Source organism: Wyeomyia smithii, chromosome 3 (assembly GCF_029784165.1).
Source record: "Wyeomyia smithii strain HCP4-BCI-WySm-NY-G18 chromosome 3, ASM2978416v1, whole genome shotgun sequence".
Classification (NCBI taxonomy): domain Eukaryota; kingdom Metazoa; phylum Arthropoda; class Insecta; order Diptera; family Culicidae; genus Wyeomyia; species Wyeomyia smithii.
Window position 1 is genome coordinate 203,809,485 of NC_073696.1, and position 23,840 is coordinate 203,833,324.

The 23,840-nt window shown below is 41.3% G+C and overlaps 1 protein-coding gene and 1 pseudogene across 1 annotated transcript; one reads left to right on the top strand and one right to left on the bottom strand.

Annotated features, from left to right (window-relative positions):
* Nucleotides 1-5,008: 5,008 nt before the first annotated feature.
* Nucleotides 5,009-6,927, bottom strand: LOC129732725 (uncharacterized). The gene is made up of 2 exons (XM_055693857.1): nucleotides 5,767-6,927; nucleotides 5,009-5,703 (listed from the first exon to the last, which is right to left on the bottom strand). Exons 1-2 carry the CDS (start codon nucleotides 6,833-6,835, stop codon nucleotides 5,504-5,506), a joined length of 1,269 nt encoding a protein of 422 aa, XP_055549832.1. The 5' UTR covers nucleotides 6,836-6,927; the 3' UTR covers nucleotides 5,009-5,503.
* A 241-nt stretch (nucleotides 6,928-7,168) lies between these two features.
* Nucleotides 7,169-13,384, top strand: LOC129732726 (uncharacterized; annotated as a pseudogene).
* The last annotated feature ends 10,456 nt before the right edge of the window (nucleotides 13,385-23,840 follow it).

Consider the following 23,840-nt stretch of genomic DNA (forward strand, 5'->3'; position numbering starts at 1 on the left):
GAAGAAGGGTTAATATTTTGGGACATGTGATGGAAATACAATGTCATAAAACGGGTTTGAGAATTAAGTTCGATTAACCTTTCAAAATTTTCAATCACGGGACGGTTCAAGACCTCACATTTGATAAGAATACGAGAAGACAGGCTCCAAAAGCGGTTTTTCAATGGTAGTACTCCAGCTAAGACCTCCAAACTCATCGTATGGGTCGATTGCATGCAACCTAAGGCGATACGCAAACAACGATATTGTATTCGCTCCAGTTTGATCAGATGTGTGTTTGCTGCGGAGCGGAAGCAGAAACACCCGTATTCAATAACAGACAATATCGTTGTTTGGTAAAGCCTTATAAGGTCTCCTGGATGGGCTCCCCACCATTGTCCGGTTATTGTACGAAGAAAATTCACTCTTTGTTGACATTTTTTCATCAGATACCTCACGTGACAACCCCAGGTGCCTTTAGAGTCGAACCAGATACCAAGATATTTGTGTACCAAAACCTGAGAAATCGTTTTACCCATTAATTGTGTTTAAAGCTGAGCAGGTTCATGCTTCCTAGAAAAAACTACTATCTCAGTCTTCTCCGGAGAGAATTCGATACCTAGCTGTAAAGCCCAAGCAGACAAATTGTCCAAGGTATCTTGCAATGGTCCTTGCAAATTGGCAGCTTTGGCTCCTGTGACAGAGATTACACTGTCGTCTGCAAGTTGTCTTATCGTGCATGAATTTGCCAGACATTCGTCGATGTCATTTACATAAAAGTTGTAAAGAAGGGGGCTTAAACATGAGCCCTGGGGAAGACCCATGTAGCTAATGCGAAAAGTTGCCAAATCGCCGTGCGTGAAAGGCATGTGCTTTTCGGACAACAAATTGTGCAAAAAATTGTTTAAAATTGAAGAAAATCCTTGTCGGTGATGTTTGCCCGAAAAAATGTCAATAGAAACGGAATCAAAAGCCCCCTTAATGTCCAAGAACGCAGACGCCATTTGTTCTTTGCGAGCATACGCCAGCTGAATATCTGTTGAAAGCAGCGCAAGACAATCATTCGTCCCTTTGGCACGGCGGAAGCCAAATTGAGTATCCGATAGTAGGCCATTTGATTCGACCCAATGGTCTAAACGACGGAGTATCATTTTTTCCATCAATTTCCGGATACAGGATAGCATTGCAATCGGCCTATAAGAGTTGTGATCAGAAGCTGGTTTCCCTGGTTTTTGGATGGCGATCACCTTCACTTGCCTCCAATCCTGCGGTACAATGTTTTGCTCCAGGAACTTATTGAACAAGTTCAACAAGCGCCTCTTGGCATTGCCGGGTAGATTCTTCAACAAGTTTAATTTGATTCTATCTAACCCAGGTGCGTTATTGTTACAGGACAGGAGGGCAACTGAAAATTCTGCCATCGTAAAAGGTGATTCTATCGCGTCGTGGCCCGGAGACGCATCACGAACAATATTTTGCTCAGGAACAGAGTCCGGACATACTTTCCTGGCAAAATCAAATATCCACCGACTTGAAGACTCCTCGCTTTCGTTGACCGTTACGCGATTCCGCATTCTTCGGGCTGTGTTCCAAAGAGTGCTCATCGATGTCTCCCTCGACGTCTCGTTCACGAACCGACGCCAATATCCGCGTTTCTTTGCTTTAGCCAAGCTTTTAAGCTTGGTATCAAGCTCCGAATACCGTAAATAGTCGCCAGGTATACCTCCCTTCTGGTAGGCCAAAAACGCGTCGGATCTTTGCGTGTAGACATCGGAGCACTCTTGGTCCCACCACGGAGTGGGAGGCCGTTCTTTAATCGTTACGCCGGGATATTTCTTCGTTTGGGCTTGCAACGCGGCGTCGAGAATCAAGCCCGCGAGGAGGTTGTATTCTTCAAGTGGTGGATGATGTTGAATCGAATCGACCGCTTTTGAAATCATTTCCTCGTATAACTTCCAATCGATATTCCGTGTGAGGTCATACGGAATGTCAACTGGTCGCATGCGAGTTGAACCGTTAGTAATTGAAATAAGAATAGGCAGATGGTCGCTACCGTGAGGATCGAGGATTACCTTCCATGTGCAATCCAACCGTAGCGACTTCGAACATAAGGATAGATCCAAAGCGCTTGGGCGCGCTGGAGGTTTCGGGATACGTGTCATTTCGCCGTTGTTTAAAATAGTCATGTCGAAGTCATCGCAAAGGTTATAGATTAAAGAGGAGCGGTTATCATTGTAAGGGGAACCCCAAGCCACGCCATGAGAGTTGAAGTCTCCCAAAATCAAACGTGGTGAGGGAAGAAGTTCTATTAAATCAAAGAGCAGCCGTTGCCCAACCTGTGCTCTGGGAGGAATATAAATTGAGGCAATACAAAGCTCTTTACCTTGTATTGTCATTTGACATGCGACAACTTCGATGCCTGGAATCGAGGGGAGGTTAATACGATAGAAAGAATAGCACTTTTTAATCCCTAAAAGTACTCCTCCATATGGGGTGTCTCGATCAAGGCGAATAATATTAAAATCATGGAAGTTGAGATCAATATTTGAAGTAAGCCAAGTTTCACAAAGGGAAAATGCATCGCATTTGTTTTTATTTATCAAAACTTTAAACGAATCAATTTTTGGTAAAATACTTCTACAATTCCACTGTAAGACAGAGATAGAATCCTTCATATACGCAGTTGAATTAGGCATCGAAGGATACAATCGCTGCAAGGAGGGGCCATTGGGCAGTCAACTGCTTCAAAAACGATCTAACTGTTGGGAGAAATGCTGTAAGAAAAATTTTAATTGGATCGGGTACATTGAAAGTTTCAAAAATCCAGTCCACAATGTCAGAAAATTTCACTAATCCAGAGTTTGTTTCATCAACTGGATGTGCAAAAGGAACAACTGGGGTTTTAGATGTTCCTGGCAGTGCTGGGAACTCCTTCTGGGACTTTAAATTTGCAAGCCCAGGAGGAGTTTGCTTCGGTTTTTCCGCAGCACTGTTTGGTTTGCTTGTAACTTTCATTTCACTTTGAGAAATCTTAGGACCTTTTCTGGGAAGTTTAGGAGAGGAAATATTTTTCCTCTTTCTAGACTCCTCAGGATTGGCGTAAGATGTTCCCGCTGGTGAATCGTCAGAATCGGTTTCATCAGAGGACAACAGATCATAAGGGTTTGATGTAATGGGAGAAGTGGTAACGGTCTTCTTCAGCATCTCAGCGTAAGAACGCTTCGAACGCTCTTTGAGAGACCTCTTTATTTTATCCCTGCGCTGCATGTACACCGCACATGTCGAGAGCTCATGCTGACTCTCCCCACAGTGAATGCATTTTTCAGCATTTTTACTGCAGGAATCATCCGCATGATTCTCCCCACACTTGCCACAACGTGCCTTATTGCAGCAGTAGGCGGCGGTGTGGCCTAACTGCTTACAATTCAGGCAGTTCATGACGCGAGGCACATATAATCGCACAGGGAGACGAACCCGGTGGATCGAGACGTGGCTTGGTAGCGCTGACCCGGCGAACGTAACTCGAAACGAGTCTGACGGGGTGTACACTGTTTTGCCACCGATGATCGATGCTGACCGCAATTGCTTGCAGCCGAGCACCTTTACATCGGGACAGGTTTTGTTTTTAAAGCACCCTTTGGCACTTGCCAGTATACACTCGATTACAGACTCGAATCGGTTATGACACCGTCGATCTCCACGTCTCGTGCGGGTATGTAAACGCGATACTCGCGTGTGAAGAGCTCAGAGCAAGCTATATCGTTGGCCTCTTTCAGGTTACTGACCACGACACGGAGCTTGTTAGGCCGGACCTTGGAAATTTCGGTCACGCCCTTGTACTCCTTCGTCAGGTCTTTAGAAATCTGCAAGAGGTTCAACTGTTTCGATTTCGGTCCCGCCTTTGGCCGAAAATAGACAGTATAGCTGCCCTGGGCTCCGTCTGGGTAAAGCCTGGGGCGAGGGGGGACTGAAGAATGAACAGGGGAGGGGGTAACAGAAGGGTCAGGGTCAGAGGGGTTCGGGGATGGTGGCGCGGGAGGCGAGGGATCTACATCCATCCCGCTAAGTCTAGCGCACTAGCGCCGACAAGAGCACGTACCTTTTTACTTCTCCCTTCCAGTAAGGTTGGTTGTCCGATTGTTCGAAGTTGCAGCCGTGGAATTGTTTTTGAAAAGATTTCAATCTGGATAACTAATAAGTCTTAGCCGTATCATTAGTTTTTTGTAAAAAAATTCAATAAAATTTTTCTTAATGTTTTAGCTAGTTTAATGTATTCGCTGGTTAAAAATTTCGTTAAGCTCCTGGCAAAATTCCCGTGCGAAATCAGAGCAAAGTTTGTGCGAATTGAAATAGGGTTTGCAATATTCCCGAGAATAGATTTCCCGGGAAACGGGAATGAATAATCTCATTTCCCGGGAATTCCCGGGAACCGGGAATAGAAAAAATCCTTAGCAAAAATGAGATTTCGAATAAAGTTGATTAATAAAAAGTGTCAAACAATCGTTTGCAATTTAATTATCGAAACGGATTGAAGAACACAACTTATACAAGTTCACTCCAGAAATTAATGAACAATCGTCGAACAATCGCCTCAAATCCGCTGACAATTTTTCGTTAGGCCCAAATAATGTAGTTCTCTTCTGTAAAACTTTGCTGATCGCTGAATCACCGCTGATGTCTGATTTCTAGAATACTTCTAAACCACCAATTCCTGCTCTTGCTACATGTCATTAGAAACTGAAGAGTCCAATACTTTTAGTTTGTTGGAGATAAAGCTGAATGTTTGGCAGCCAGATTTTAGAGCATTGGAATGCCTACGTAATTAATGTGAAATCACGGCCACGACCCAAGTTACACTGACCGAGTTTTATTAATTTGTTTATTTCTGGTCGAATTGATTTACGGATTTTTATTTTATATGAATTTACAGGCTTCAAAATTATTTGTCAATAAACAAAGAAAAAATCAAGCAACTATCCGCTTAGTAGTAAACTCAGTAGAAAAAAAAAGACATGAGACGAAGAAAATATTTCTTAATTTATCGTTTACTGCATATATTTTTGACATATAAATTTAGCAAATAATTTGATATTACACGGCTGCTTTACACTTCTACGGCGTAAGTTTCGTGTTTTGATACGATATTTAGTTTTATTGCAATATCGTATGGAAAATTTTTCGAGGAGCTCGGTAATCCCGGGAATCAATATTTCTATTCCCGGGATCCGGGAATCCCGGGTATAGGTAATTCTCGGGAAATCGTTCCCGGGATTACAAACCTTGAATTGAAAGAACACAATAATCGGTTAGGGATGAAACTTTTGCGTGTAATACCGTTGGATTGCCACTGTCGAACCTTTTTTCAACTAGCGTTACATAGTTTCAACTAAGCTGTATTAGCTATCACTTAAAATTGGCTTCAGGAATAAACATTCCCTATCTCCCCTTGGCGACACTGGATGCACTAGATACAAACCACCCATAGTAACAAACAACCACCAAAGGTCGCCAAGCGCAGCCGCCATCAATCCAGTTTGTCCAGCAAACCTTTACGGTCGAAACTAGGCAGTAAACCTTTCATAATTTTGTGATAGTTCACGTTCGCCATAATGACCCGCCGAAAGTGATTTGCCCGTTCGTCGTTCCCCATCAGTGCCTCGAAATCGGCATCGGTTGTGTCCTCGTTGATTTGAATGGGTAATGCTATGAAGGTAGAGTACACGGCTGTAACACAAAAAATATTGTAAAGTCAAGAACGTTTAGTAATAAATGCTAACAAACGATTACCGTAAAACATTTTTTTCAGCAATTGTTGCTGGAATTGATGCAATGTGGGGAATTTTTTCGAATATTTAAGTTTTGCTGTGTATTTCGCCAGGTGATAGTAGTAGTATTGCACATACTCTTCGAAGTGGTTCTGTCGAATTGCGTCTTTGGTTGACGTGAAGAAAAAGTAACACAAATCGATAATCGGTGTACTGTAGCAACAAAATTGAAAATCCAGTAGTATCACATCGATCGGGCTTCCGCTGGCATCATATTTGAACAGTAGATTGTTGATCCATAAATCGCCATGCACTAGGACACGTAGGTCATCCTCGCATTGATGATCGAATACCTTAAGACCTTGTTCAACGAAATGAGGTCTTAGCTGTCGTAGCTTGGTTGTATAATAATGCCAATCAGAACCCCAAGAATTTATCTCTTCTGTTAAAGCATCTAAGTTTGAGTAAAACATAGGATAAAATGCATCAGTTTCCCGCGTCATCATACCGGTTTTGTATCCATCAAAAATTTTTGGACGTATTTCCGCCAATTTAAGGGAACTGGCGTGCATTTTTGCCATTAACTTGAGTGACATTTTCGTGTGGACCTCATCCAATCCTTCTAGTCTATCTACCATCACGTATCCCAGCGGTGACAAATCTTTGAACACGATCACTTCCTTTTCCCTATCAATACACAAAGTGCTTGGATATTGGCAGGAGCGATCACCTATCGACTTCATTAGCCGTTTAAACTCCGGAATTACCACTTGATAAATATCCATTTCCTTCCCGTGGACATTATACTCGCCAAGTTTCTGCTTAGCCATTGCTTCAACCGGCATCCCTTTCACTATGTAACTTCGGCTGCACGTTAACTGATCCTTAGTACGGAAACTAACTCGTACCCGATAGATTACACTCGCATAGTTTACTCCCTTCGGAAATGCATATTTCACCTCCACCGATTGAACCTCAATTGTTGAATCGTTCTTCACTTTTCGCAAGGTTTGCTCAAAGTATTTTTTATCGAGCCACTTCGGAAGATCGGTGGCTTCTCCGTTGCCTAGTTGGGACATTTCTTCTGGCATTCTCGCTTACGAGTTACAGTAAGGACAGTAGTACACTTTGAGCTCAACGTCTTTTTGGTTGCTGTCTCCAAGCTTTCGCATAACTGGCTTTATTTTATAGTTCCGACACGCGACGCGAAGTGACATTTTATTTATTGCTTTAATTCCCGATATCACGCTTGTCTAGTAAAACAGTTGCATGTTGATTAGATCAGTGTAATTTATTCTACACTGCAGGAAGAGTGCATCCGACAACGAATTTGCAGATTTCAAAAGTGCATACGTCACCATACTTACGATGGCTTTCTAGTGCAACGGTAAGGTGGCTACATTCACAGATCAGACGTTATTTGTTCAAGCTTGGACTAGAAACTATTTTCAGTGTTGTGAAAAAGTGTATCACAGTTAGAATGATTTGGAAAATATCTTTTTAGATTTAGGTAAACTTGAATATTATTCCCTAAATACATAACTGTAAGACAGTAGTACGTCTATACCTCCTTGAAAACTTAAAACTTTTCGAGCAATGAACTGCACGTGCCGCAGTTAGTGTCTTGGCTTGCACCATCTTGGATCTGCGACCGTAAGTGATACATATTTAACTCAGGCTTTAGTAGTCTGAAGTCATTAAATCATTTTGAATCTTAAAAATGCAAAGTGAGTGACTATACTCAAGATATCAAAAATTGCATTCAGTGTCTGCACAGGTGCTTGATATCGGGAGTGCGATATAGCAATAAGATATTCCGCCTTTCTTCATCTGAAACTACGGCAGCTATTTAAGCAAATGTGTTAGAAGATGAAGTGGATGGTAATTGAGTGATGTAGAAGAGTGGCGAAGATCCCAATAAATGATCCTAAAGTTTATGATGGTTAGTTTCGCTATCCGGTACTAAATATATTTTCAAACATCTGTCGAAATGCTAACAAAGCTTATGAGCTGTAGATAACGGTGTAGAAAGTAGGTCAAATATTATAAAGGATGAAAATTCTTGTTGCTCTTACGCGCGTATTAAAAATCGAACTTTCGAACATTGTATAAAGTTTTGTTTTGTATGTTTTCAATCGTGTTTGACACTGGTAACAAAAAAAAAAAAAAAATTACAGGAGGGTTGTGTGCAAAGCCACTACCGCAAGGATGAAGAAGAATACTTTTACAAGAAAACCCGGCTGCTTGCGTGTCAGGCATTTTTCAATTTGTTGTTCAATTCAATATCGGATAAGTTACCGATCACATCTTGGCGTTATCACTGACAGTGCGAATAAAGTATTCCTTGTGATAAAATAAACAGTGAAAAGCTGATGTAACACTCAAAACTAGACGGCTCATGTGTTGTCAAAATGAGTCAACTTTCATTGAATGCATTTACTAGTGCCCGCTATCGCACAGAGACTGTATTTCATTAAAGTGCTCCACTGCATCAGCTTCTATCGATGCTAAACCCGCTGCAACTGCTACGCTATCCGTAGCCATGCTAATATTTTGGCCGCTATACGCTGCTATTGGTATCCGCTGTCCCTGCATCAGCTGGTCCAGCTGCTAACGATGCTGAGATCCGCTGCAACTAGTGCACTATCCATTGCCATGCCACAGCTGTGGCCGCTATCCGCCTGGTATCTACTGCACTGCTACTGCTGCTGCTAAGGGAAGACTGCTGTTGTCGCTGTCTAGAACTATATTGAGCGGCTTCGACTGATACAGGCTCTTATGACAGTCATGATTTGGACTTGATAATATTTGAATTTTAATTATACGAAAAATTATTTTTTATGCTGATAATGAAAGCTTTTCGGATGTTGTGCTCATGACTGAAGGAAAAGATAATTCAGTTCGTTCTGAGACACGGAGATGAAACCAAATATATATCTGTTCCAAATTTCTTGAAAGTGTAAATTGATTTAAGAGAAAATATTAACTCTTCAATTAGGTTTTTATTTCATCCTGAAAAGGACAATTTGTTGTTTAATTCAATGTCTGATAAGATACCGATCACATCTTCGCGTTATCACTGGCAGTGCGAATGAAGTATTCCTTGGGGACAATAAACACTGAAAAGTTTTTGCTAGTGGGCCTGCTATCGCTCAGAGATAGCATTTCACTAAAATGCCACACTGCATCAGCTGGCCCTGCTTATATAGATGCTGAGACCAACGTCAGCCGCTAGGCTATCCCCGTTGCCACAGTAGTGGACGCTTCCGTTGCCATTGGTATCCGCTGCCCTGTATCACCTGGTCCTGCTATCGATGCTGAGACGCGCTCCGCTATCCGTTGCCATACACAGCTGTGGCCGTTATCCGCTGCACTGCTACAGCTGCTGTATCCACGTCTGCTGCTAAGGGAGGACTGCTCCTGTTGCAGTCTAGAATTATAATGAGCGGCTTCGGGTGAAACAGGCTCTTATATAGGCCAAATAGCACATTTCAAATGGCAAGGTCTATGATTCTGTCGACCGTGCTTGGGCAGCAATAATATAACGACCAATCAGAGGCCGAAGTTTTCGTTTTGACAAGGCTTGACTATTTTCAATAGTACAATAGTTTGAAAAATAATATTACAATTATCTGCATTTGGGAAGAATCTCAGAAGATTTTCCAATCTATTGCTGCAAGAACGAAGGAAATCCATCGAATACTAACCGATTTATTAGCATTTTAAATTGGACATATTTTTCACTTTTTCCGGTTTTAGATTCTCATTTCACATCCCTACACTCTGAAAAATACGCACGTAAAATCCACCTGAAAAATCACGTAAGTGACTGACCTTAAAAAAATCTGCCATTTTACGTGACGTTAGTAATTTTCACTTAAATTTCACGTACGATTCACTGTTAATTCACGTACAACCGGTAGATGGTTCCAGCGCGTTGGTATTTGTGTTTTTTTTTTAACTTTGTTAGTGTTTGTGCGGCTGTGGTTTGAGGTTTCCGACAACGATATTCACGTGAATTTTTAGTATGCAAAAAAGTCAATATGGCGGACAAAGGACTCCTGAGCTGTTCCAGCTAAATCAAATTTGGAAAACACGCAATGTAAGTAGCCAGAATAATATTCATTTTAACAAAAAAAACATAAATCTTTTGAATTTTCAGTTGGTGAATTCTCTCCGGAACGATTGCAATCGTCAACATTCAGTTTCGAGCAGAACACCTCCGGTACCAGCTGCGAATGAACAGTTGACAATCGTTCCGGCCAGTCCTTTTTATCTCCTGTCGGAAATTTCCGATTCGGAGCAAGTAATTATTTTTTGATATTTGGAAATAAATTTTATTTGTCATATGCGTCGTGTATTTAATTTACTTAAAGATCACGTGGATTCCATCTGAATAACACGTAAAAAGTACGTGAAAATCACGTGGGGTTTATGCGCTTAATTTATGGTTTCACCTAAATATCACGTAAAAAGGTACGTGAAAATCAGGTAACAATTACCTGACCAACACCTGGTTGATTGACACTAACACACTGACACATGGTCGGCTTTCGAGAAATCGGCAAAAGTTACGTGAAAAGAAGGTGGATGAGAATCAGTCACTTTTCCCGGTAAATTTTACGTGCATTTTTTTCAGAGTGTATGTAGCCGAACTTCCTAAGAGAAGTATTCTACTTCAAAATGAAAAGTTGTGTGCAAGGCCACGACCGCAAAATTGACGTAGAACTACATGAAGATGTTTGTTACACCATTTGCATTCTTGCATTCGATGGAAGCAGAAAGCAGAAGGTGCAGCACTCTCAGCCACGCAACAGTTGTTGTTTGTTGCGCGTTGAATTTGTGCGGCTGGGGGAAAACCAAATCCCGCTTTTGGTTTTGGACTGGTGGCATACATGTTGCACATGTGCGGCTGGGGGATGAAATTCTGTTAGTGTCAGATGGTAGCAGATAGAAGGGAAGTGCTGCTTTCTCAGCCACGCAACACTGTTGTGTGTTGCATATTGGTCTTTAATATGATATTTGTTTGAGCCGAAAGCAGACAGAGTAGGATCTTCCCTTAAAGCAATCTCCTTTTTATCGCTGACTTTTCAGGATGTCGTTTATGCGCCAATTCAAGGAACCTTCACCTCATTCCGACTCTCTAGATTAACCATTTCATTTTCTCAAAGTACGAGCTGTACGATCACACTGATTTCAGCTTGGAAACCTTCATACTGCTCCGTCTGTTTCATACTATGGACCACTGCGAGGATTATTATCAGCCAGAGACAATACCTGATGCTTCTTTGACCTCGCTTACGCCAATTGTTATAGGTTCCAGTACCGCTAATTTTAAAAAACGTAAAGTGTTTCTTAGAAGAATTGAAGAGTAGCCTGATTAGTTGGAATCATCCAATCATTAGGGAAGTGATAACTTACAGTGACAACCGTCCTACTTTTTTAATTATCATCAAAGACAACGGAGATTTGGGAACTCAGTGTTGATATGACCGGTTGTGTTTTTCCTAGAAACTACATTAGAAGATTTATCAACATCAACATCAAAAGTTGGTTTAGCGGTTCCGAAATTATGAGGAAGATTTCGAATAATTAAAATGTTGAAACATCACGATATTCAGCACCATTCCAACATAAAAAGCACCAATAAATGACAAGATTGGTTCCAATCAAACACTACAAAATTCTTAGAAATCGTATTTTTTCTGTAAAATTTTAGTATATAAGTTCCTACATACCTTGTTCTAAATCTCTTATTACATCACACAACTAAAGAGCTACAACAAAAACAAAACAAAAAAAATTAAATACTAGTTAATCCTTGCTGCTGGCATAAATCATAGGAACAGAACGGCAAGCGTGTTATGACTAAAACTTGATTTTGAGGCGCTCTCTAATTCAGCATCATAGATGAGCATTTTCTGAGAAGTTGTCTTGATAGGTATTAGTGTGCCGCTATACAAATCATGCTATACATACTGTTGCTTAGTCGGTCGCGAGAAGGCACTCCATTCAGTATTCTGCTGTGTACAGGTTGTGAAATTCAAAAATGGATCTCTGTTACGACTGGATTGACCATGACTTGTTGGAAAAGATCCTACGGTCGGAGGAGGGATCAAACGAGCAGCAAGAACTGAAAATAATAAGTTTCAATGCTAGTGCTGCAACCAAAAAAGGAGACAACTATGCTAGTGAAATGTACAGAGTTCTAATAGAGTACATTCGTGGAAACCGGCCCGAAAAGTGCTTCAGAATTTTAAAGGTAGGAAATGATGCAACAAGCGTGTCTAAGGAACTAATCTAAGTATGTTTGTTATCAGGTGATTCCTTCTGGAGGAATTGATAAATATTTTGAAAATGATAATTTTTCCCCGCGAGAGATTGCTGTTTATCGCGATATTCTGGCGAGGATCCATAAGCTGCTTCGTAGCATAGGCGATGAGTCCCCATTGTCTCCGAATTGTTCATTTACAACGAACGACCCGAAAACAATGTTGGTGTTCGAGGATTTAAAGGACGGCGGCTTCGAAATGGTTGATAGAAAGCGCGGTTTGGGCGAAAAAGAAACAAAATTAGTTTAAAAAAAATTAGCTAAGCTGCATGCGTGCTCGGCGTTAGTGTACAAAGAACAGCCAGAAATCATGGAGCCAGTAATGGAAGGATCTATAAGCACTAATCCAAAGCGACAGGATTTTCTCGTTTTCTATAAATTGTGCTTTCGTCAGGTGGCACGGTTAGTGGAGCGCTGGGAAGAACCGAAATACAAAACAATTTTGGAAAAGCTACAAAAATTACCCCTCACGACTATAAGCAAGGGATGTCAAGTGTACACAAGAGACGATACGGTGTTTAACGTTCTTAATCACGATGACCTATGGACTAGCAATTTGATGTTTAAGTTCAAAAACGGTATTGTGGACGATGTGCTGATGTTCGACTATCAATTGGCATATTACGGTTCGCCTGGTGTAGATTTGAATTACTTTCTGTTTGGTTCTGTTCAGTACGAACTTCGGGAAAAATGTTGGTTAGAATTCATTAGGGTACATTTTTAACATATGTATTGAATTTCAAAGTTAGATCTGTTCTATTTATTACAATTTCAGGAGTACTACGATGTTCTCCGGGAGACGCTCGTAAAATTAAAGTACACTGATCACATACCAACGTTGCAAGAAATTCACGTTGAACTAATACGAACAGGTTTCCACAGTAAGTGCTTATTGTTTGCAATTAACCCATTAGATCCATCCGTTTTTCAATGTGATAAGATAACAGTTGCTGGGTGGATCTCTTTCTTATTGCCCTTAATGAATAAAACAATTTCCGTTATTTACCACTTGATATCATTTTCAGGAGTCAACGCAGTGTTCTGCTTGTTACCGTTAGCAATGATGGAAAAAACGGATGACGCAGAGATGGACGTCTTTCTACAGGATAATGACGTTGGCGAGACATTTCGACAGACTGTTTTTGCCAATTCAAAGTATGAACCTGTACTTAAGCGGGCGCTAGTTTTATTCGATTTGCTAGGTTATTTCGATTGAAATTCATTTGCCTGTTTCTGAGTAAGAAAAGTACGACCATAAAATTTCGAATAGAAATGATTTCTATTAAATTCTTATATTTAAATGCAAAAACGGTATTTCTACTAAATTTTCAAAGCCATTGAGATCATATCAGTTTATATAGTACTAGCTGATCCGGCAAACTTCGTCTCGCCCAGTTTTGTGTTTAATTAAATAATTTTAAAAATTCCAAATTCATTGATTCCTTGCGGTTTACTTATAGTCTGCAAATACACGACGAATCGGCCATAGCACATGATCAAAGTCAAAGGACAAATCGTTTGAAATGATTGGTTTTATCGGAATGACAACATCCTCGACTTTTGGCTTGTGGTTGTACATCACCTCTATTCTGAAAATATCCATATTGGTCATTTTCAGTTCTTTTTTGGTATCAATCTGATTCCGGAAATAACCGTTTTGGGTGGTATTCAGTTATTTTGGTTGTTTTCCAAAAACTCAAAGTGGTCATCTTTGAATTTAAAATGGTGTCCAGGGTCAATGCTTGGCTTCTGTGCATCATCTCGATTACGAAAATATCCATGTTGAGTAGTATTCGGTCATTTTCGGCTGCTTCCTAGAAGTTGCTATTCTACAATTCAAAATGGTGTCTGAGGTCAATTTTTAGCTCCTTGCATCATTCTGGTTCCAGAGATATTCATGGTGGTATTTGGTCACTTTCCGCTGTTTTTCAGAAACCGGAAGTCACCATCTTGGATTTCAAAATGGCATTTGGAGACATTTTCTCTGAGCGTCATTCTGGTTTCGGAAACACCCATATAAGAAACCGGAAGTTTCCACCTTGAATTTAAAAACTGGCGTCTGGAGTTTTGGCTCCTGTGCATTGACCCGACCATTTGAGGCTGTTTTCTGAAAAACCTGTTTGAAATATCTGTTTAAATTGTATGGGAGACCTCCCCCCATCCGGATAACGGAGGAGTGTCATACCACCATAAAAATTTGTGTTTGATTTGTTTGTGCTCCCATCCAGAAACGAGATGTGCAGAAATGTGTGTTTTATTTGTTTGGAACTCCTTCCTTCCAGAAGAAGGAGGGATGTCTAATTATTATGGGCATATTTTTTACCTCTAAAAACATTCACATGTCAAATTTGGTTGTATTTGCTTGATTGGTTCTCGAGCTGTGCGAAATTTGTTTTTCATTTGTATGGGACCCCTCCCTTTCAGAAGAGGGAGGGGTATCAAACCATTATGGACCTATTCGTTACCCCCAAATCATCAACATGCCAAATTTGGTTCCATTCACTTTGTTAGTTTCCGAGATGTGCAGAAATTTGTGTTTCCTTTGTATGGGACCCCTCCCTTTATTGGCTGACAAAGTGGAATAATCGGACTGGACTTAAAATATCTTGAAGAACAATTTAAAAGTATGTCTTTATTCAACGGTTGTTTGATTCGAACTAACTGATTTTTAACTCTATGTCATATGTAGCGATTACTTCGATTTGCATTGCTTGCTGCGTTGTACACTGCAACACTCCTCCTCAACGCTGCTGCTATTGTAAGCCACACTGCTGTCGAAGTACTTCCAAACGTACTCGTGATAGTGGTTTTGTCAGAAGATCTGCTGCCATCTGCTCCGTGGGACAGTATCTGTATTCAACAACACCCTTATTCTGCAAATCTTTGGCAAAATGGAATTTCGTCGAAATGTGTTTTGTACGGTTACTGAACTTGTCGGATTCCAGCATCTTCAAACAACTCTGGTTATCTTCGAACAACACAACTTCGGTTTTCTCTCCCAGATCATGTAACAGTATCTGCAGCCAAACTGCCTCTTGGGATGCTTCTGAAAGCGCTACAAATTCTGCTTCTGCTGTAGACAATGAAACGCAAGATTGTTTCCGGCAAGCCCATGAAATAGTGCCGCCGCTGTACTTGAAAATATATCTGCTGTTAGACTTTCGATCGCTACCACATGCTGCCCAGTCGGCGTCAGCAAATCCAATCAGGACAGAAGAGTCACCTCTACTGCTCAGTCTAAGCCTCAGACCACTAGTCTCCTTCAGGTAGCGAACCATTCTTTTCAGCTCGTTCCAGTCTCTTTGGGTCGGGCAACTTACTTCACGACTAAAGCGTGGTACGCAGTGTCGTGATTCCCTGAAACACTCGCTTTATCTTCAGCCATCTTCTCTGTACGACAATCGTTTCTAGAATGATCGCCTTAGGAAGTCTTCCTCTAATGGGATTTTTCTCCTCCATTGACGCAACTTCCTTTTCACTCCCGTTTCGGTCAAAGTTTGCGTTTTCCCCTTTATCATCAATAAATGCTGTTGAAAGGTTTTCCGTTTGTGCGTTCGTAGTATCACTGAAACGAATTGATTCGCTTATTTTCTGGGAGTAAACATCAAGCTCAATACCTAGAAATGATTTCTCTGTCTGATCCTAATACTTTCTTCAATAACTAAGCAGAATCGAATAACAATTCAATACGGTGTTAGATGTCATTCATATTATTTTGGAGCAAGGATTTTTTTAACTTATTATTTAAGTAATTGCTTGATACCGTGTACAACATCACGCAACGTTGTAAGGTTCTAACGATCCTGTTGGTAACCTGTCTGTAACTAATGAGCTGTCATAAGTTCTGTTTTTGTTTTGTGTCTGTCTGTCTACATCCTTCTCCTACTCTACTCTAAAAACGGGACTCGTGATTAACAGAGTCTGTGCTATAGACTCTGGTGAATATATATTGAATATTTTGAAGCAATCTTTTGAATACCAGTTAAAAATCATCCGTTTCGATGAACTTTTTATGTAAATTATACTAAACGCTTATTTATTCCTTTTTACGAAGATAGCAACGTAGCGAATTTGGATTTTCTACAAGCTTTTCCCTGTCGTCATAGATTCAAACAATCAAGAATTTTCAAGTTGGTAAAGTAAGCCGCTCATTTTTATTCTGTTCTTTTATTTGTTTCTATAGTGATGGAAAATCAACAAAGTACTTTTCATAGACGAGTGAAGGAACTATAGTGATTAAAAATTAACAAAGCGCTTTACTTAGGCTAGTGAAGCAACGTCGAACTATTTCATTTCAAGAATTCTAGTCAAACACAAAGTACACGAAGTCATCATTGTATCTCAAAGGTCGTTTGATCGAATCCTTACTACGAAGCCGCCTGGATTCCGAAGAAGAGTTCTCTCCAGACATCAAAGCATCGGATTGTTGAGTTGGTCCCGAATTTTTTCAACAGGAGTTGTAACAGAGTTGGCAGATGGTATTCCGTTTCCGAGTGGTTGCTCATCGGTTTCTTCGGAATCAAAATCAGGGGCCCTTTTGACGTCTTGAATATTCCTCGAGTACTGGACACCCCTTCTGCTAACTATTACTACCTTAGCACCGGTTCTGGCAATGACTTTGTATCGCTCCAGAGAAAATACGGGATCGGTTTTGTCTTTCTTTTGTTGCGCAAGTAACACTACGTCACCCACAGTGATGTCTGAGTTCTTTGCCCCACGGTTATGGTCGGCATATTTTTTACTGTATAACTTCGCCTCAGCGTCCCGTTCTCGAAGGTCAGTAAGATCAATGTCATTTTTGCTAGTTTTGGTCCACAGGGTTGGAAATATTCCACGGTATTTCCAACCGACCATGAGCTCGAATGGAGTTACACCTAATCGCGAGTGAGGTACCAAAGTGTTGTGCCTGTGTACATATTGTTGTAAGGCGGTTCGCCAATTTATTCCTTCCAACATCGAAGCTGACAATGCCTTTATTATCCCCTGGTTCTGTCTTTCAACCGCCCCGTTTGACTGAGGACTAAGCGGGATAGCTTTACGAATATTAACCCCTTTCTCCTTCCAGAAATTGTTGAAAGCAGAACTTTGGAAGGGTGGCCCGTTGTCGCTTTGGATTATTAACGGTAAGCCCCACGTCACAAACACCTCACACAGGGCCGCATTAGTGCTTGCCGCGTCCATGTGTCGCATCTCAGCTACGGAAAAATACCTCGAATACGTGTCGATCACCACCAGGAATTCACCTGAACCACAGTGAGGAATTGATAGAAAATCGATCTGTAAGATTTCCCATGGTCCATCAGGAAACTCCCTTGATACTAATGGTAAAGGCGGATTTCGTTTTGAAAGCAGTGTGCATGTTACACAATTTCGAACGAATTTTGAAACCTCAGAAGACATTTTTGGCCACCAGAAAAATTGCCTCATAATGCGTTTTATGGCCATTTCTCCAACATGACCACCATGAGCAGAGTTTAGAGCCTTTCTACGAAGACATTGGCAAAACTACCCGCTCATTCTTGAACAGTAGAGACCCCATAGTTTGGAGATTATTTTTTTGTGCTTCATAGGGATGTAATGCGCTTGGCCATTCCTTCTTTTCTAGAGCTTCACGAACCAGTTGCAATTCGTCATCTTCCTCTGACATTACATCAATCTCTGCCCATGTTAACTCCATACAGCCAGTGTCCAACGCGTAAAGAAAATGTTTGTCTTCGTCTACATCAAATTCTTCGGTCTTCTGCGATTCCGGTATCAAACGTGATAATACGTCAGCAACATTTTCGTCACCGGGAACACGCTGTATAGAGAAATCGTACGGTTGTAGTCTTAAGGCCCAAGTTTCAGCCCGAGAGACGGCTCTCTTTCCTAGTCGGTGATAAGGATTGAAAATAAACTGGTTAGCTTCAGAATCGGTGCGAATGACGAACGATCTAGCAAGTAAGTAGTAACTAAATCTCTCCACGCCCCAGACAACCGCTAATGCTTCTTTTTGTGTTTGTGGGTAACGTATTTCGGAAGCACTAAGCGTCTTTGAAGTACATGCTATGATACGTAGATTTCCTGCATCATTGAATTGGGTAAGGACTGCTTCAAGGCCTATCGGTGACGCATCAACGAACAACTCAATTTTGTCAGTTGGGCTATAGTATCCCAAACGTTGTATTTCACCCAGAGCTTTTTCTTTTAAGTAGCGATTTTCTCTTTCTTTTTTTTTTGACAGACATAAAACAAAAACAGAACTTATGAGAGCTCATTAGTTACAGACAGGTTACCAACAGGATCGTTAGAACCTTAAAATGTTGCGTGATGTTGTACACGGTATCAAGCAATTACTTAAATTATAAGTTAAAAAAATCCTTGCTCCAAAATAATATGAATGACTTCTAACGCCGTATTGAATTGTTATTCGATTCTGCTTAGTTATTGAAGAAAGTATTAGGATCAGACAGAGAAATCATTTCTAGGTATTGAGCTTGATGTTTACTCCCAGAAAATAAGCGAATCAATTCGTTTCAGTGATACTACGAACGCACAAACGGAAAATCTTTCAACAGCATTTATTGATGATGAACGCGAACTTCGACGTTTACAGAATTAAAATAAAGTTGCGTTGATAAAGGGGAAAACGCAAACTTCTTGTTTTGTGTCTGTCTTGGTTCCTACACGCAGTTGAAAAGAAAAGAGGTTCACGAAATTTTGTCCTTTTTACCAAACGGAATTTTGACAGCTGAGAATGCTTCACAGTAACGATATCTGACGTGAGTGAGCGCATGATTTTTCCTTTTTTCTAGAACACTCGAACACACTTGTTTACCGCGATCTGGTGTGAGAGCAGGAATGCCAGGTAATTTTTTCAAAAGTCTTCATGGTCTGCGAAAAAATGTCTTCCTACCCGAAGCCCGAAGGCTGAAAAAACTTTCCTGCAAATCGAAAACTGTCTAGCAACAAAATACAGGTCATCAATAATGCACCAATGCAAAATTCGGGTCGTTCACATATTTTTCAATGTCTTCACATGTTTTCTCCAATGTCTTCACGTTGTCGTCACAAAAGTGGATGTCTTCATCGTACACTCAAAATATTTTTCACGTTATTGTTACGTGAAAGTTCCTATACTTGTTCGTTTCCTGTCATTTTGCATGATTTATGTGACAAACATAACATCTACGTGAAAATCTCATGCATGGTTAATCACGTACCATCTACGTGAACTTAACAATGTCAAACAGGATGTATCGCGTGAATTCTCTGTGCGAAATGAACCAGAAATCAAAATGGCGAAGCTGTTGTCTGATTCTGAACATAGAACAGAATTTTTGGATGGCTTGCAAATAAGTGAATTTTCGAATCCTAATAAACTCGAGACTTGAGCTTAAAGGTTTCACACAGCTTCAGTTCAAAGGTGGAAGAGTTACCTGAACGAAAACAGCTGCAGCGGATAATCCCCGGGAAAGTCGTAATATTTATCAGTTTTTGTTGTTGTTTTATTTATTCACGAATTTGCATACCTGAGTGATATCTGATAGCAATAACGTTTTACGAAATGTACAATTTTCATTTATTGCTCTAATTTTTATGAGCTAGGAAACGGGTTTTAGAAATTATCAAAATATGTTGCGCTATAAATCAGGTATGCAAATTCGTCGTTTACCTCGTCGGAAACCGATAATTATTTCATTTGATTTCATGAACTCAAATGACAATCACGTAGAATCTACTAGAAAATGATAGTGGAAAATATTCACGTAACTTTTCCGGTAACTATAACGTGATAAATATTTTGAATGTAGGCTAATGTCTTCCAATCTGGCATCGCTGGGTGTGAGACGACCAACCAACTGCCTGACACTTTCAGTACCTGAATAATGTCAATGCTAATATTCCGTGCAAGAAAAAGTGACATTTTGCTTCACAGCAGTGTTCACAGCAAGTGAATTTTGTTTTCCATTTCGGTTTATGATTTCTTTTTAGCTGCGTACTAGGTACCAGAAGAAATTTCATTGCCTGATTCAGTGCCTGAATTTTACATTAGATTGAGATAGGAAAATGAATTCCTTTTTGAACTGCATACTGCGCTTAAGGATGGAAATGGCCGCTGCGATATCTGGTCTGCTGTTGACTGCAATGTACAACAATTGACCAACCACCTTTTGGTATTGTTGATTGCTAGGTAACAAGAGTTCATCTTCTTCTGTCTTGCCATATCCAGGATCAATTGGCACGGTTGAAACTTTTGTATCCTGTAGACCACCAGAACGTACGACATCATCAATGTACTTCCGCTGACTGATGAAGAAATCTCCACAATTATCTCGCTCGACTTCAATGCTCAAGTAAAACTTGATATCCCCAAGACTACTGATTTGGAAATTCATAGCAAGTGTTTGCTCTAATGCACTGATCAAACGTTCATCCTTACTGGCCACAATTAAATCGTCTACGTATACCAAAACATAGCACCACCAGCCATGAGCTTGTTTAGTATACAGGCACGGATCTGCCTCACTTCGCATGAAACCGTCTGCCTCTAACACCCCGTGAAGTCGCTGATTTCATGAACGAGCCGCTTGTTTTAGCCCGTACAGGCTTTTCTTTAAACGGCATACCTTGCCTTCCACGCCGTTTACGCCATACCATTGCGCCATAGTTTCATAAATATCTTCTCCCCAAGGTTGCCGTTGAGAAACGCTGTTTTTATGTCGAATTGCTTGACGCTCATCATTTTCTTTGCTGCAACAGACATCATCGTGCGAAACGTAGTATGACGAACGACTGGCGCAAAAACTTCATCGTAGTCCGTCCCAAAACGTTGGTTAAACCCCTGGGCTACCAGTCTGGCTTTGTATCGAACTACATTACCGTTTTCGTCGCGTTTTCCTTTAAACACCCACTTGCATCCGATGGCTCGTTTACCCGCAGGAAGATCAACCAAATCCCAGGTCTCGTTCTCTTCAATTGATGCTAGCTCTTCCGTCATTGCGCGACGCCACTCGTTGCTGTCTGGACTGTGTAACGCTTGCTGCAATGTTTTCGGCTCCTCCTGAACCAAAGTTTCTGCCGCACACGCGTAACGGTTTAGAAAAATACCAAAATTGGACCTTGTTGACCTGCGAGGTAAATTAATATGCACCTCTTCGGCATCGGACTGCGCCTCATTCGCTGCTCTCTCAGGATCGTCCCAGACATCATCGTCGTCAGAATCCATTGACTCTTTCTCATTTAATGAATCCACTTGCTGCAAACTGATAGATGAAATAACCAAATTTTCTGCCACTGGCCTTGGCTTAGGATCGCAAGTCGCTAAAAATTTCACATCACGGCTAATTGTCACTTTCCCTGTTGATTCGTCCACCGGGCGGTATGTTTTCGATGCTTCACTGTACCCAACGAACCTCAGCTTGACTGCTTTGCTATCCAGCTTTCCTCTCTTCGTGTTTGGCATATGACAATATGCGTTTACGCCAAATCGCTGAATGTGTCCGAGATTGGGCTTTTTCTCGAACCATCGCTCATATGGTGTGCTAGTGATCGATCGTGACGGCAATCGGTTTTGCATGTAGTTTGCTGAGAATGTTCATCACCGCTTCTCCCCAAAAACGCTTGTCAAGATTGCCATTTCGACCAAGTATCTGTTTTTCCTTCCAGCCACCCTGTTTTGCTGTAGGTGTACGGTGCCGTCAACTGTCCAACAATACCGTTTTGCTCCAAGAAAGCCTTGAATTTCTTACCGATGTACTCGCCACCGCGGTCTGACAGCAGAATTTTAGGTTTCTTTCCAAACTGCGTATTGACCAGTTCAACGTACTCTTTGAATTTCTGGAGCGCTTCTGATTTCTCACGTAAGAGATATACCACCGTGTACTTGGTGTGATCGTCGATAAATGTTATAAAGTATCGCCTGCCGCCCATAGTTTTTGTACGCATTGGCCCACAAATGTCACAAATGTCATTTAGTGCACAAATGATGTGACACTTCCGGATGCCTTTGGAAATGGAGTCCTATGCATTTTTCCTTCAACGCATACTTCACACGTATCGGTGCAACTGCATCTTTTCACCTTCACACCATCAGCTACCGTTTGCAATTTCAACATGGCCTCGCAGTCTCTATGACCCAGCCGCCTGTGCCAAACATGAACGCAGTCATCACTCGTCGTTGTCATGGATACACGCTCTGATGATTGACGCATCACAAACAAATTTCCAACGGACTCCGCCGTCGCACAAACCTTTTCTCCTCTCATGATTTTCGCTCCGCTGGCATCGAATATTACAACGAATCCTTTTTGCACGAGTCTTTTCACAGAAAGCAATTGCGACTTCATTTCCGGAACGAACAAGACACATTCTATCGGCACATCACGCTCTCGACCAGTCCCATCGATGACATTGATCCGCCCAGCACCGCGGCCCTTTGAACGAATTTTCATTCCATTAGCTACCCAAACGTCTTCTGTAACTGCATCATCCAGATCTACGAAGAAATCCCGGTAATTTGCAATATGACAAGTCGCACCGGAATCTAATATCCACAGTTTTTCCGTTTGATTGCCGCAACCAGTAAGGGACGCGTAGTGATCTTCGTTGCGCTGCGACACGTTGTTGGCTTTATGGTGCTTGGTTACCACTTTTTGTTGCTTAGTCCCAGCTTTCGGCTTTCTCCACACTCAGAATTTTTCACAATTTGCTTTCTGGTGTCCCAACTTTTTGCAGAAGAAACACCGATTATTCAGTCCGCAACGCAACGAACTGAAGAACATTGCGTCAGCCAAAAGCAGCACGCGAACGATGAGGAGAAAGTAGGGGAAACGCCACAGCAGCGCGTATAAATAAGGCGAACCAAACGCGCGTCAGGTGAGTTTTTTGATAACCTTTGGAACGAGCGGAAGCAGCAGAGAAAGCAGTAGTAGCAGAAAACCCTTGTCTGGAGAAAGACGCTATAGCCGGAAAACGGTTAAGAAGAAAAATACCTTTGTTTTGTACCTACAACCGAAGAGCAAATATAATGAACTAGTTGAAACGTGTTCGTGTGTGATGTTTCGTTTCCAGCAAGAAGATTCCCTCGTTCGGTCACATTTTTATTGAAGAGATCACAATCGGTCCTTATTAGGGCCTGAGGAGTTTATTGAATTTTTGAATTGAATTTTATTGGTTGGTGCTACACTAAAGCTGCATGAAGGCAGCTTTCGTTCACGGATTGGTAATCATGGCTTGGGCAGATTCCACTGGGGAATTTGCATATCTCTACATGCAAGGCAGCCTGCAAAATCATACAGTCCACTGCAAGACGACGCAACATTTTTGGTCCTTCGAGCCGGATAGCCCTTGGATTTGGAAAATTCGCCTGCTTAGAGCAGTAAAGCTCGGCTGCATCTGGGGGAATTGATTGCTTGGAGACGGAACACACACACACACACACACACACACACACACACGAAACAAATAGAAAGTGCTTGTGAACATTTTAATAAAAACGAAGTAAAAGTGAACATTTGAAAAAGTTTGATTACGAACAATCAGTTGACTAAGTGCATTTGTGTAAAACAAAAGTTTTGCTATGAGACGAACACCGTCAAAAAATGAAGGCGCTGCTGGCGGTGGTGGCAACAGTAGTGTTGGTGGCCGCCACGAAGAAGAAGCGAATGATCTCGACGCGCTTGCCCATATGCGTGGGCTTGCAAAAGGCAAACTCACTCGCGTTAAGAACATGTTGGAACAAGTTGCTGGTGAAGAGATGACGCTGCCCAAGGTAAAAGTGCTCG